A 14,635-nucleotide genomic window follows, 5' to 3' on the forward strand; every position below is an offset into this window, starting at 1 on the left:
CTTCCCAGAATCTGATTTATAAGCCAGCTGGGGGCTGACTCACACAAAATCTGCTTCACCATTTGGTTGTGATCATATGCAATACTGGTTGCATTTGTTTTTGTAGATGTACATGCTTGATGCATGATGTTTTTACTATTACCATTGATTCTAATGAAAGACGTATGTTGAATTTAAACATTAAAACAATAGTTATATTTAATTTAAATGATACTTACGTATAGGAAGTGCTTATTCCGGACGTTTTTAACTTCAGATTTTTTAATAGACCTTTGTCTTCTAGAAATAAGTGACAGTCATTCAAATATGCCCTTTCAAAGACTTTTTCAGCTTCAGAATCACATATTATACATGTACTTTTTAATATATGCTATATAAACATCACCTGGTCTGACCTCTCATCAATAAGGCATGTCTGTACACAGAACTGCAGCTCACTGGATGTTTTTTTGTTTTTCGCTTCATTCTGTATAAATTCTAGAGACAGTTGTGAATGAAAATCCCAGGAAATCAGCCATTTCTGAAATACTGAAACCAGCACTCATGTCTAGCATGTAAAAATGCTGTTTCTGAGGATGATCTTACATATTTCATATGCACCAGTGTGGGTTTTTTTTTTTTTGCGATATTCGCTTGGTTTCACATTATAATGAATTTTAAGTGCACCACAATTGTTTGTACATGTGAGAGGAATTTTGCGGCATGTGCTTTGATGGCCACTTAACAGTTCTCATTTTTCCTCTGCATTTCATGCAGGTGTATTTTTATTACAGAAAAGTAATGGGAAAAAAGAAAGAAAAGTATAACTAGCAGTTAATAATGTGCCAGTATTAATATTTATTGTACTTGCACTTACAGACCTATTTTAGATCAGTACCCATAGTCAATAACATTCTAATATTATGACATGCTTATGGAGATGGCAGACCCGTTATTTAAGCCAAACAAATGAATGTGCATTGATTTACATATGCTCAATAAATAATACATGCTCTATGGGGAGAGGTGGTCATTATTTTTTTATTATTTATTAACATAAAGAGTCTGGCTGTCATATTCATCATTCTGTGTGCTTGTTCTGTTGAAAAGTGTCCAAATGGGCAGGAGATGAGGGTCCTGTAGTCCCTTTCACATCATTTAGATGCACAGCAACATAAACCTGTTCTGACCAGTAACAGACTGAACCAGGGCTCTTTTAGATGAGGATGAGGAACCCTGTTTTTTTTTTGTCTGTTTGTTTTTCTGGACTGGTTCAGTTTTTTTGGTGCATACTCGAGTACAGGTGTGTGTGATCTCATCTGTCAAGAGTGATCTCATCTGTCAAAATGAGATCACTCCACCTGTCTCCTCCAAAACACTAAATTTAAAAATAAAAAAAAAAGTTTAATAGGTCCAGACCAACACATCCTAAATATATTTTTCTGGCTAAACCAGTGATCCCTCCAATAAAATCCAGTCAGTATGATTTTGTATTCTGGTTTATATCTCCACATTTTACACATGGCTTTGCTAATGAATAATAATGCATTATCAGTCCAAAGAATGCAATGCATTTTGAAGAATAATCTCTGCACACAGTGGTCTTTAATCTCAACTTAGGCATTGTATTTTAGTAAAAAAATGCAGATAATAATTAGCGATAATCTGAGACTTGGCAATAAGCGATGTGTTAAGAAAAGATTTAACAGGACAATTAAGCAGATTAGAGTATATGTTTTTGTGCCAGAAGACTGCACATATGATTATGATTCTCCAATGCTTACTGTCAGATGATTAATCATCCCACCCCACTGATCAATACCAAAAGCTTCTTCTCTTCTTCTGGCTATTGTGCACTGAAACATAATTGACACTGACACTCATTGAGTCGTTGACGCATTGAGTCGTTCCTTATGTTGACCATTCCTTTGAGCAGTATGCAGAGTCTAATCTGTGTCCAATTATGACTAGGTGGGGTTTTGGAGACTCCCCGGGACGAGCCCGTGTTTTGTTTGCTTTCCCTTGATTCACCCTTAGGCCTTCAATGCAAAGTGGCCCAGGCAGCATGTTCTTTTCAGGTAACACCATGTCCCTGGGGACATCTGGCTAAGGACGCCATGTCAAACCAGGCCCTATCCCCAACGCTGTGAGGGCCTGCTGTCCAAAAACTGTACATGACCAGCTTTGAACCCCTGAGACCTTAAGTGATCGATTAAAGAGGGAATAAATGGGTGGAAAAGCTCACTTGTAGGTTCACTACCGAAGCGAGCACTCAGATCTCATCCTGCCTACAGAGCTGTGGGAATATTCAATTGCTTGTTCAAGTTAGAAGGGTCACTTGTTTAACCTTCAGGATCCTTTTTGAGTGTGATCAGTAGTTCTGAGACGAAGGTAAGAGTATGTTTTGTGTATTGTGAATTGATGCATTGCCATTTTTTAGTCCATCGGACATTAGATTTTCTAGACCACATTATATAAATGGTTGGTACTGGATCATTTTAATAAATTATTGGTGAATTAAGTAATGAAATAATCAGCCATCAAGAAGGCTGGTTGGAAAGACCATCATTCCATCGAACCACTGGTCCATCATTGGTAATGTTAGAGTTTAGCTAATAGTTATTACACTTTGGCTATCGGTTTCTGGCCTGGAATTGCTGCATTAACTGATTTGTCGAGTACTTGCTGCGAATTGTGACCCATACTCTAACACCACCTTTCATTTTATCTCTTCTTTTATAAGTTAATGTGCATTTGTTTATTGAACTTTGAATTCAAGAGTCTCCCGTAAAAACTTGGCAGTATTTGATGAGGCTACAAGTATTTAATGAGGACCGACTAAAGACAGTGTTATGTAGCGTCATTGCGTGTCTGAAGTTGTTTATCGGTTGAAGTACTTGTAGAAATACCCTGTACATGTGAGGACATCACCTCATCAAAAAGTTAAACCTGAGTTAAGCTTGTGATCAGGAGCAGATTTGCCTCAGAGGCCCCTGCTGTAAACAGCTGTTCCGTGCTTATCACTTAATTGTCTTAGCCATGGCTGTCTACATCCATGATCGTTTTTTTTTTTTTTTTTCCGCTGTTGTTGTTTTTTCGTAGTTGTTATTGTTGAACCAATGGATTGCGTTTTTTTCAGTGATATAGAAACAGACTGTCAATGTTTCCTCTCTTTCAGAATTATATTTAACTACAAAATTCAAGAAAATTCAAGTGCATTACTGAAATCTGTTGAAAGCAAATAAAAATTACTGTACAACATTGTCTGATTTTTTTTTTTTGTACTAAAAACAGTTGCATTTCAGTCTATTCATATCAGTACATTAGTAATTTTCATAATTGTATATTATATTATATTATATTATATTATATTATATTATATTATTCTTAATTACAACGAAACTTTACAGAAAATTTATAGCATCTTCCGACAACTCCTAGGACTTAAAGGAATGAAATATTTAAATTTTACCTGTCAGTACAGTATATTATCAGTAGTATTCACTCTTCATGCTCATGTTAATGAAGGAACACACAAGTCATTAAACTGTGAACAAGCTCTTGCGTTATACACCAGTTTGATTGAAGAGTGAGCTTCTTGTCAGTGACAGCAGATAAGCTGACATTAAAAAAGCAATAAGTGGTTGTCACAAGTATCCCTTCAGAACCATTTATTGATATCCAGAATAATATCAATATGGATTAGCGCAGATTCACATCATATGAGATCATGGAGTGTAACTAGGCACTTTGGCTTTCAGGAGGATTGACTGTAAGCGTTTGTAGGAGTTTGTTCATTACAGTTATTAATATAAATAATAAAACAATCATCCTTCTCATTGATTGCACCGTCAAGATGCTGGTGAAGAACGTTACACTTGGCTCTAATCTGAGCAAGCTTTTGTGTCCAGAGTCAGATTAGAAGAACACATTGTCATAAATCTGCCTCCCAATTTGGCCGGACGAGGGGTAGGTGGGGTGGGTCATCCTTCATATATAAAGCCGCGTGTCCTCTGGGTATTTTTCACACCATTAGCTTTTGCCCGACCTTTTTGCTGATACGTATCCAAGAGTTTGTATCTGTTGAAGCTCAGAACACTTAATGTTATTTTTTTTCAGAAGTACAGTGTAATGTAAGGAATAGTTCTTATGCACGTCTGCCAACAAACTTTTTGTCGGACCTCAGAGACTTAAGGTTATGTTTTTTCGTGATACAGTATTCCCATTGAATAGTTAAGCACTAATAACAGCACACATTTGTTTGTACGCGTCGATCCGCGATCCATTTCTCAAACCTTAGAACTTATGAGCTTTCCGTGGTAATAACTACACAGCTGTTGTTATTGTTGTGCCTTAAAAAAGCGTAGAGATGAATTACTGTATGCCGGACATGTATGAGATGCCACATGGCATGGTCGGAGGCTACACGGTACCCGGCGGAGGTGAATATTGTATGTACGGTGGCGACGGATCCACTTTTGGCCATTGCGAGTCTCAGCCGCTACACCACAACCCTCCTTGCATGGAGCAGGCCTGGCCGCCGAGCCAGCCATACCCTGCCATGTACCCGGGCACTTATCCAGGCAACAGCCCAGCGTTTAAGAGCGAGTTCTGCACCATGGATGTACCACTTAGCCACTACCAGCAGCCTGATTACTTCTCTGATGGCAGGCCAGACTTTTCTCAGATGCAGTGGATACAGGTGCCGCATAAGAAAGGTATTGAGGAAGCACTTCTAGATTGTGACGCACTCACATAGTAGTGGGTAGAGATGGAAAAAAATTACATTGTGATAACTGCAAAACCCAATATCGTGCTTTTTTTTGGCGTCTACTTTGAAATTTGCGTTTGTTAAAAAAAAAAAAAAAAAAAAAAAAAAAAAAAAACAATGCATGAAATGAAATATATCACTGCAGTTGAATGAGTTGCAGTTAAATGAATTTTAAAAATACTTTAAAAGGTATTTACTTATTTGGTTAGAGAAACAGACATTTACAATTTTTTTAACATTGTAGAAATACAGTTTTCTTAATTGTTCTAAGAAATAGGCTACTTTTCCCCAGTACCCTTGTAATTTATTTTGTGCTGTTATTTATTTATATAGTTAGTTAGTTAGTTTGTTAGTTAGTTAGTTAGTTAGTATATGGGGGGATTTAGCACGGCATACCATTAACAGTATTACATCTCCGATTTCTTTATTGTTGTATATTGTTACATCCTTAGCAGTGGATGTATTATTATTATTATTATTATTATTATTATTATTATTATAGTATAGCATTTAAATTAAAGGTAATGAATTAAAGTGTTGTGGCTTATGTGGGATACACCAAAAAAGCTATAAGTAGTGTTTGTCTTTGACATTTGTGGGTTTGTCTGTTTTTTTTTTTTTAATTAATAATTCTAAACATCTTAAAATTTGACTCCCAAAAGGCTTGCTTGTGTTATTTTTTTCCTTATTATATGTACTCTCAATGCTTTCACAAACATTCATTAAAAGTAATTATTTGCCATTTAGAGTGAAGTTGGACAGCCTGAGGGCAGGAACATAATTTTCCTTCTCCAGCTCAAATTTATCGGCTTATAATTAAGGATTAAAAGCATTATTAGATCCATTGCACGGTGTATATGTGTTTATATGTGTGGTGGATATGTTGTTAGATAATAATGCTTTTATGGTTTGTATTGTACGCATTGTATAATGTATTGATTTCCCAGCATGCCAGCTGGGGCACATGTAGAGGAGCAGATGGCCTGGCCTTACTGGGGCAATGACCTTATGTGCTCTTATTGATCATAAGCATTATTGATTCATGTTCTGGAGCTCCCGTGAAGTTGAGTGCCTCAAAATCTCCCACTGCCTGAGCGCTGAGGATTTAGCTTAGCTTGTTTTACACCACTTTATCGATCTGTACTTTATGTGGTACTTGAATCACGATTAGTAGTTTCCAGAGATTTTGTTTTGCTCTTAAGGCTCAGTCGTCCTGTGTTACATATATTCCTAATAACAATGGCTTTTTTTATTGTCACTTTTGAACTATTTTTACTTTTTTGCTCTGCTCTTCCATTATTCTGCATTACTTATTTATATTTAAAGCATCTTTAATTCCTTTTGGGAAAAAAAGGCTTAAGAAAATCACTTTGTTTGAATTAGTTTAACATTACTGCATGCTGATATTTTTTCAGTGCCACATGTATGAATTCCTTATTCCTAATGTAGATGTTTGCTGTTTGTGTTTCCTTTTCAGGGTACATACCAAGTTACCTGGACAAGGACGAACTTTGTGTAGTGTGTGGAGACAAAGCGACAGGATACCATTACCGGTGTATCACCTGTGAGGGCTGCAAGGTAAGAATCAGTACTGTGGACAAAAGTGTTTTATTCCTCTCTTACCACAGCAAATTCTTTATTTTTTTTTTTTTTTTATGGAACAACACGTCTTTTTATCCACTTCTGCAAAACAAGTCAGTTCCTGTTATCACATTATACCAGCTATGAACAGTTCCCTCACCATTCTCTCTTTTTTTTATCTCTTTTCTGAGTTAATAAGACAAAAAAAAAAAAAAACGCCATATGTCATGTTACCAAGAAACCGCAAAGCTCTCTGTCCAGAAGACTTAAAGTTATAGCTTCAGTTCTAACTGTTAGGAGACTCCTTCCAAAAATGTTAAATAAGCATCTCCTCACACCAAAACTGACCATATCAACAATTACACATTTTAATTTGTTTATGAGGAGCGTCCATCATATAAGTCCCTGTGTAATGTGTTACTACAGGACTAACATATTAGAACAAGCGCATTGCTTTAAACCTTGTAGTTAGAGCTACTGTTATAGATAGACTACTGTTACTGTTATAGACTACTCAGAATCAAGCATTAAACAGGGCTTAAACAGTACAATGTCTAATATCACCTCTAGACTGGTCTTACTATCTTGCATAGTTATCAGAGAGTTTATTGTATGACAGTTTATTCACAGATTTGCTAAGAAATACAGCCAGAATACGTAATATTTATGTTTTCCTTTTTTCCAGGGTTTTTTCAGGCGTACGATCCAGAAGAACCTGAACCCGACCTATGCGTGTAAATACGAGGGGAAATGTGTAATCGACAAAGTCACGCGGAACCAGTGCCAGGAATGCCGTTTCAAGAAATGCATTGCTGTAGGAATGGCTACCGACTGTGAGTGTTCTCTGGGTACTTATAGAATATTAAATGCAACAGGCTTACGTGAAGCATACATATACTGTAATAAATAAAAATGTTTGCGTATATTACAGAGATGGAAACTCCGTAATATACGCAAGGTAGGGACTTGACTCTAGACTAAAGACTCGTGAAATTTCTGGCTGGCTGAAAACAAAACAGTAAACTAGGAGCGTAAAAAAAAAAAAAAACTCATTAAATGAACTAACCTGTGGTAATTTGCAGCAGTGTTACTCATGTGCAGCTATCAGCACTAATTTACGGCATCAACTTTTTTAAAAAAAAATTTAAAGTGGAGTTGGAAGTAGAGTGCCGCTGAGAGTCCAAAAAAAGAGGCATGTACAGAGCCTCTGAGATGACATTGTGTTTTTTTTTTAATAATGTGTGACCACAAATGAATATATTGCAGCAACAAATTTAATTTCTTATAACAACTATTTAAAATGAGTGAAGCACGGGGACATCAAATGAATTAGACCATTGTGGCAACAGGAACCAAAGTATGGAGATGATTAATAATATTACACTATATTTCAATCTTGGAATGACGCATAAAGACATAGTGACGTCTCTCGTGCTGGAACATGGATATACCATTAGCCCACGTCACCTTAAGCAAATTCTCGCCTGTTTGCGTCATATAATTACCTCAAGGCCATGTATTATGCAATCAAGTTATACAATTCATGTCCACAACTTTGGTACCTCGTGGTCATAAAATAATAATCCGTGACCATGAGCTTAGAATGAAGCCTGAAATATGACTTGTGGATTCTTTTTTAAAAGAAGATAAGGAAGGCTAACTAAAAAATAGCCAATTTCTGGAACTATATCCAAAACACAAAGAAACAGAGAAGAATTCTGTTTCTTTCACATGATAGAGTGAATTCACATACAGTACAGTACATCACCATGGTGGTGCTGGTCTTGGATCATGATAAAAACTCGACCAGCCAGTCTACTACACAAATATTTGATAGGTGCAGACTTTTATATGCTGCGGTCCATCAGTTGGTTTTTGTGCTTGTTTGATATTGTTTTATCATGCATCAAGTCTTGAGATTATCAAGAGTCAACTTTAACCTCGTCCATTTAAAATCGTATAAAATAATCAATCGATCCACCTTTCCCTTCCTTCAGTGGTGCTGGATGACAGCAAGCGTCTGGCCAAACGGAAGCTGATTGAGGAGAACCGCGAGCGGCGGAAGCGTGAGGAGCTGCAGAAGATGGTGTGGGAGCGACCTGAGCCGTCGCAGGAGGAATGGGAGCTGATCCGCATCGTCACTGAGGCCCACATGACCACCAACGCCCAGGGCAACCACTGGAAACAGAAGCGCAAATTCCTGGTGAGAATTCACCTCCTCCCCCAAATCAGCATCACAGTCATGTTTTGTGTCTTGTTCGGTGTTCCATCCAGTTCCTACAGTACGTTCTGTCCCCAATTCCCAGTTCTCTGCCACTGCTTTCCACTTCCAACCATCCCAGCCCCAGTGCCAACTCTTCTTTTCCTGACTCCCTGTCCCTAACTCCATTTCTTATATCCCAGTCCCTAACAAACAATTTTTCCCATCCCAGTTGATTCTCCCTATTTCCCACCTGCCAGACCGTGCTTCTCAGTTCATTCTTCATACCAGCCAGACCCTTCTTCCCAATTCCCACCAGCCAGACCCCTCTTCCCATTTCCCACTAGCCAGACCATGCTTTCCAGTTCATTCCTCCCATTTCCCACCTGTCAGACACCTCTTCCCAGTTCCCCATTTCTTGTTTCTCCCTTTCCAGCTCCCAGCTGCCAGTTCCCTTTCCCCAGTTATTACACCCCTTACATTTGTCACATATTTCCCAATTCCTGACCTCACTGTTTTCCCTGTATTAATATGTCCATGTTTTTGTATCTTGTAGAGTGGGGGAGTGTTAGCTGGACGCTGGAGACTGTTCCACAAAGGCAGCAGCACTAACTTTAATGGAACATCTTTTTACAGTTTTATCTGCCTCTTTTGCTTTATCTCAAACTCAGTTTTCCTCAGTCAGTTCAACCAAATAAATCTACTGAAGTGCTCAATTCTTTTTCTGCCTTCCTCTGATTTTCCGTTTCCTCTTGTCCTCATGTTTTCGGTCTCTAACCAATTTGCTTTTCCCGCGTTTTCTTTGAATTCTAACTGTCCTCTACAGATTGATGTCTGTCTCAGGACTTTGCTGTGGGTTTCCATGCCAGATCTAGTAACAAACCCATACGCTTTCAAATTATATTTCGGACATTATTTTGATAAAGGAGAATTACAGTGACAGTAGGACACGTACATTTTGTGTTAACAAACCAGCTTGAGAAATAAGGTAGATATCTGAAACGGGTTGATCTTATCCGTGACTATTGCCCTTATTTGGCCATTGTGTATCTGATAACGGCGCCTAACATCCTAAACTCCATGGAAACACCACGCAATCCCATGACCTCACTTTGTTTCTGTCTGCACTGTCTCATCTGTCCTCAGTTTCAACTTGTTTTTCTTTTAGTTGGCTTGACTCGGGTTCTTCATTGAAACTTCACGATCCCTGTTGATTGCCCAACAGGTCGAGGAAGCAATGCTACTTAATGAAATAACTTGTAATTTATTCTATACTTCTGACCAGAGTGCAGTGGGGGTGAAGGAAACCAAGGTAAGAACCAATAGACCAAACACATTTGAGCTGTTGTGATTTTTATTTTTATTTACTTTTTTACCAAAAAGGCGCTCTATGAAATTGTCAGCTGCTTCCATTCTGTCTTTTTTTTGTTTATTTCATTTTTATTTTTGTGAATAGATTGATGTGCTAATTGCTTGAAGCATCTGTTTGCCATGTTTGTGTAGTGCTGTGCTCGCTGTGTCAGACTGAGGGTGTACACAGGAGAGGAAAGCTTAAGGGATAGCTGTACTGAGCGCATTATACGATGGAACGGGGAAAAAATATGGCCAAAAGAGAAAGAAAGAGGTCAAAGGCTGGGTTTTTGCGCTGTACTCAGCACCCCTGTCTGCTCTTTCCTCAATCTGGGCCTTTCCATGCTTCATCTTTCACGTTATTCCTGGTCAGAAGGGCATAATGTATATTTACCAAGAAAAAAAACCCCAAAACTCTCACTATATCAGTGAATAACCCTAGTCAAAGACACCACTATAACAGAGGGATCTATAAGCAACAGCTCTGCTCCCACTTCCTCTGGTCGTCCTATCTTTTAAGTTTCCTTCTTCTTCTCCTCCTCCTTTTCTTCTGAATAACTTGGGCACCTCAAACTTTTTTTTTTATTTATTCATTTTTTGCAATGTGCTTTGTGATTCTGTGTCCTTTTCACATGCTATTTAGAAGGGAGTGAGGACTTAATGTGTCCGATGTGGTAAATGTCCAAGTGGAAATGGTGCATTAGCTGCCAGTCACACTGTTGCTAAGCACCCTGCTCCTCCCATTTCCTGTCATTTCAGGCTGAAGACATAGGTCAGGGGACGATCGTCAGCACACCGGAGGGCAGTAAGGTGGACATCGAAGCCTTCAGTCAGTTTACAAAAATCATCACCCCGGCCATCACCCGAGTGGTGGACTTCGCCAAAAAGCTGCCTATGTTCTGTGAGGTGAGTTTGACTACTTCGCAGTCAATTGTAAAGCAACCGTGAGTTTCAGAAAGGCGCCATCTAAATTAAACATAGAAACGTATAAAATATTTATTTATTTCCTTACTTGCTTACTCAATCATTTTAAAAAAATGTAAATAATCTGGGGAGAATTACTCAATTTAGATTTATTGTCAAACACCCCATGCATTGATACTATTTTTTTTCCAGACCAAGTACAAGTACTAGTACCTGATTTTTGGTTCTCGTCGCTACAGATTCTCATACTGATACCAAAATTAGTAACCTACTTAGTATTAATTAATCGGGGTGTCATGGAACATGTTGGTTCCTGCTGTGTGCTGCTAACAATGAACTCCCCATGCTGAGTTGTTCATTTAAGATGTGTGTAACCCTCTGTGAATTGCACCTTGACTCACAAGCAGATTGTAGACCCTGAGGAATAAACCTGCGTCTCTCAGTGCTCGCAGAACTGAAGTGCTCACTCAAGAGTTCCTCTGCACACTTTTTTTCACTGCTACACACTCCAGATCTGATGGCCTTTGTATTTATGCAATACATGGTACCTTGCGCTCATTTTAAAAGACTACCCTCGCTGATACTGCTCTGCACGCTCACGACAGCCGTCCTATTAAATCCTCTTACTCTCTATTAAAGATACTGTTTAAACGATGTTTTTCAGGGTACTTGTATTGTAGATGCTGTAGTTGCTGTAGTTCCTTCTCCTAATATTTGAGGTCTGATTTGCAATAATTGCCATCAGTTGTGAAATATGTGCAAATTGCTGTCATTTTGCATCATCTGTTGATTAGCTTATATCACATAGTGTCACGTTGTATTAGATCTTAGTATTGGAGCATTTTTACAAGTGAAAGATAACAGTATCTGTATTGATGTATCTATAGTTGTTGTTTTTACTTTTTACTATTCATTAGAGTAGCGGAGGTGCAAAAATGTTGCAGTCAATAAAACATTACTATCTAAATTTGTCTAGGTTGTACAATTCTGGAAAGTTGTTTATAATTTTTTCATGAAAAATTAAAACAATAGTAGTTCATTGTTTTGTGTAGCATGTCACTTATCACTCACAAAACTCCACTGGAGCTTAAACTCACCAAACGTTTGTGTTCATGCAAAATATTTAATAGCAATGAATTACATTTCCTATCAGCTCGTGAACGGTGTCCTTGCTAACAATGGAAAGCCAAAATAAATAAGTATTTTTTTAGTATTGTGAGATTGATCTATGAAATGTTAGAATACACTCTTACAATGGAATGGGCACTAAGTTAGGACTGACTTGGGAATTAAATTAATTAAATTAAATGGAGTATTAAAAATGTTGCAACATGCAGTTTCTGGGAGCTAACTTTTGAAAAATAATATTTAGTATTTTTTAAATTTATTTTAATTTAATTTAAAATATAACCCACGAGGCTTAATGTGTGGTGTATGTGATGTGTTGCAAACACATTTAATGCTGGTTTTGTGCTCCAGCTGCCTTGTGAAGATCAGATCATCCTGCTGAAAGGCTGCTGTATGGAGATCATGTCTCTGCGTGCAGCCGTGCGTTATGACGCCGAGAGCGAGACGCTCACTCTCAATGGCGAGATGGCAGTGACACGTGGCCAACTAAAGAATGGTGGCCTAGGTGTGGTCTCGGATGCCATCTTTGATCTTGGGGTTTCTCTGTCCTCCTTCAACCTAGACGACTCGGAGGTGGCGCTGCTACAAGCTGTCATTCTGCTCTCTTCAGGTATGTATTCAACCAAGTTAATTAAAAAACAGCACACTGGCACTCACTGAGCATTGGAGAGGTAAAGAAGTGAACATGCATGAACATGAGCATGAACAAAACTGAAACTTGTATTTGGTGTTCTAGACTGCTTCAGGGGGTCATCATTTCCAGTGGTTGAGGGACAGAGTACCAGAAAGTTTGACAAACATGTTTTTACTAAATCTGGTAATTAACTGGCAAGTTGAATCAAGTGTCCTTGAGTTAGGAAATCACCCAATTGATGACCCAGAATTTAACAACAACAATTTTAATTACACTCCGAACATACTTGAATCTTTAAGTCCCTAAAGATCCCTACCTAGACCTATTATAATCATATAATTTCAAAGGTACCATTTAAAAAATCTGACTCATAATATTGTCATGCAGTGTATTTGAGTAGTTGCATTATTTCTGGCCCTGAAATTAGCTCCACCCCCAACCATAGCATAGCAGACCGACTAATGAGGCGTGTGTAGTTTGATTGGTGGGGTCAGGTGGAGAAAGGGGATTCCTGTCAGTGTTTTCCTTGTGATTGCTTCAAGCAGTAGAGGGATTGAACATTCTAAATTCCCACTTGAAAATGAAAATTTAATTTAAAAAATTTCAATCAAAAGTAATCAAATGAAAACTAAAAATATTTGAATTGTGAATTCAAATAGTATATCACACATAATGCCTTCACATAGGACAAGTTTAGCTGTGTATGAGGACACTAAATGTTAGTCTCTCCAACCTTCTGGCACAAGTGTATAATCCCTGTTCTTCCATATAGCTTTTGATTTGTACCGGGAATGTATTTAAGAGGCATTAAATCAGCTATGGCAGACCTTCCCAGCAGCGATTACCCAGGATTACACAGGCAACTCAAGGGAAACCACTCAGCGACTTAGATTAAAGTGTGATTACACTTCAGCAGCGATAATCACAATCAATAGTTAAAGACTGCAGCGTCAGTCTCTCTCTCACAGTTAGCTGCTATTGTATCTAGTTCACGTGAACAGATATGTCCCATGTGGATCCGTAAAACCCAATCAATGACTATCAATCAAGTTACTTGGTATCAGGTGAGAATTAAACGCTGCTCTGATTTTGTAAAGTACTTTACAAATGACCTTTCTTCACTAATTGTGGTGCTTATATCCTTCCGTACTGCTTACAGTCAGCTCTACTCCAGAATCACTGAGACCCTTAATGAACATGAGCAAAATGAATATATAAAATGAATTACATGAAATGAGTGATATTTTGCAGTTAAACTAACTGCTCTGTGGTGTGTATAAAACACCGATTGGACCTAGTTGACCTCGATTTTGGATCGAGATGGCAGGGGAAAAGATCTAAATAACTTCGAAGGAAGGTTTGAGCACAGTAACAAAGAACGCTCAACTGGCTATGTTTCAATAGAAACACTGAAATATGTATTTAGGTCTAGGGGAAAGTTATCAGTAAAATAGAGAGTCCAAAGCACACATTCAATGGCAGTAATATTCATGCATTAGTGCAATATGTAAAGAAAAACAGAAGAGCAGCTCTTCTTAAGGTGACTGAGAATGTCAATGCAGGACAAACAGTCTTTAGCGAGGAATATTTTAGTAGGGCTGTAGTGCATAAACCTCTCATTAACAAAGATCAATGCACAGTTCAGTGCAAACATCATAGGCACTGGTTTACAGAGATGTGAAAAAATTGATATGGTCATGAATCCCATAATCACGACAATTGGGCGAGTGCACGCCGTACACCAAGAGGATAGTTTTCATTCCTCGAGAATTGTACAGTTGATTCCAAGCCACACTGATTCTGTTCTGGCGACTTGTCCTGACCCAACGTCTTACTAAGGCACTTTATATTGATTTTTCCTATAGTTCGTCATCTGTCTGGATTATTACTTAGGTAGTGCATTTTTGTGCAAAAAACTGTTTAAGCATTATTGGCTACTCAGAGTTAATATTTTGTGAGCGAATAACAACACTGAGACACTGAGTGAGGAGGATTGATGAGAGAGGAAAACAAGACCCCAAAGCTCCCAGTTTCACAGTTAAAGTTTATTTGATTCTTGGAGTTGTCA

At 38.1% G+C, this 14,635-nt stretch overlaps 1 protein-coding gene across 7 annotated transcripts in view; it reads left to right on the plus strand.

Moving 5' to 3' along the window:
- thrb (thyroid hormone receptor beta) overlaps positions 1 to 14,635 on the plus strand; it is a 119,422-nt gene that overhangs the window by 99,727 nt on the left and 5,060 nt on the right. For 4 of the 7 annotated variants that reach the window (XM_026942419.3, XM_026942417.3, XM_026942420.3 and 1 more), the window contains 6 exons: positions 6,228 to 6,328; positions 7,017 to 7,164; positions 8,329 to 8,534; positions 9,757 to 9,843; positions 10,641 to 10,787; positions 12,285 to 12,543. In XM_026942419.3, the coding sequence (XP_026798220.1) occupies positions 6,228 to 6,328; positions 7,017 to 7,164; positions 8,329 to 8,534; positions 9,757 to 9,843; positions 10,641 to 10,787; positions 12,285 to 12,543 (948 nt within the window). Of the gene's footprint in view, positions 1 to 6,199; positions 6,329 to 7,016; positions 7,165 to 8,328; positions 8,535 to 9,756; positions 9,844 to 10,640; positions 10,788 to 12,284; positions 12,544 to 14,635 lie in introns of those variants that run through there. The other 3 variants (XM_026942421.3, XM_053231415.1, XM_026942422.3) reach the window with 3 other exon arrangements.

The sequence above is a fragment of the Pangasianodon hypophthalmus genome, chromosome 29 (genome assembly GCF_027358585.1).
Source record: "Pangasianodon hypophthalmus isolate fPanHyp1 chromosome 29, fPanHyp1.pri, whole genome shotgun sequence".
Taxonomy (NCBI): Eukaryota; Metazoa; Chordata; class Actinopteri; order Siluriformes; family Pangasiidae; genus Pangasianodon; species Pangasianodon hypophthalmus.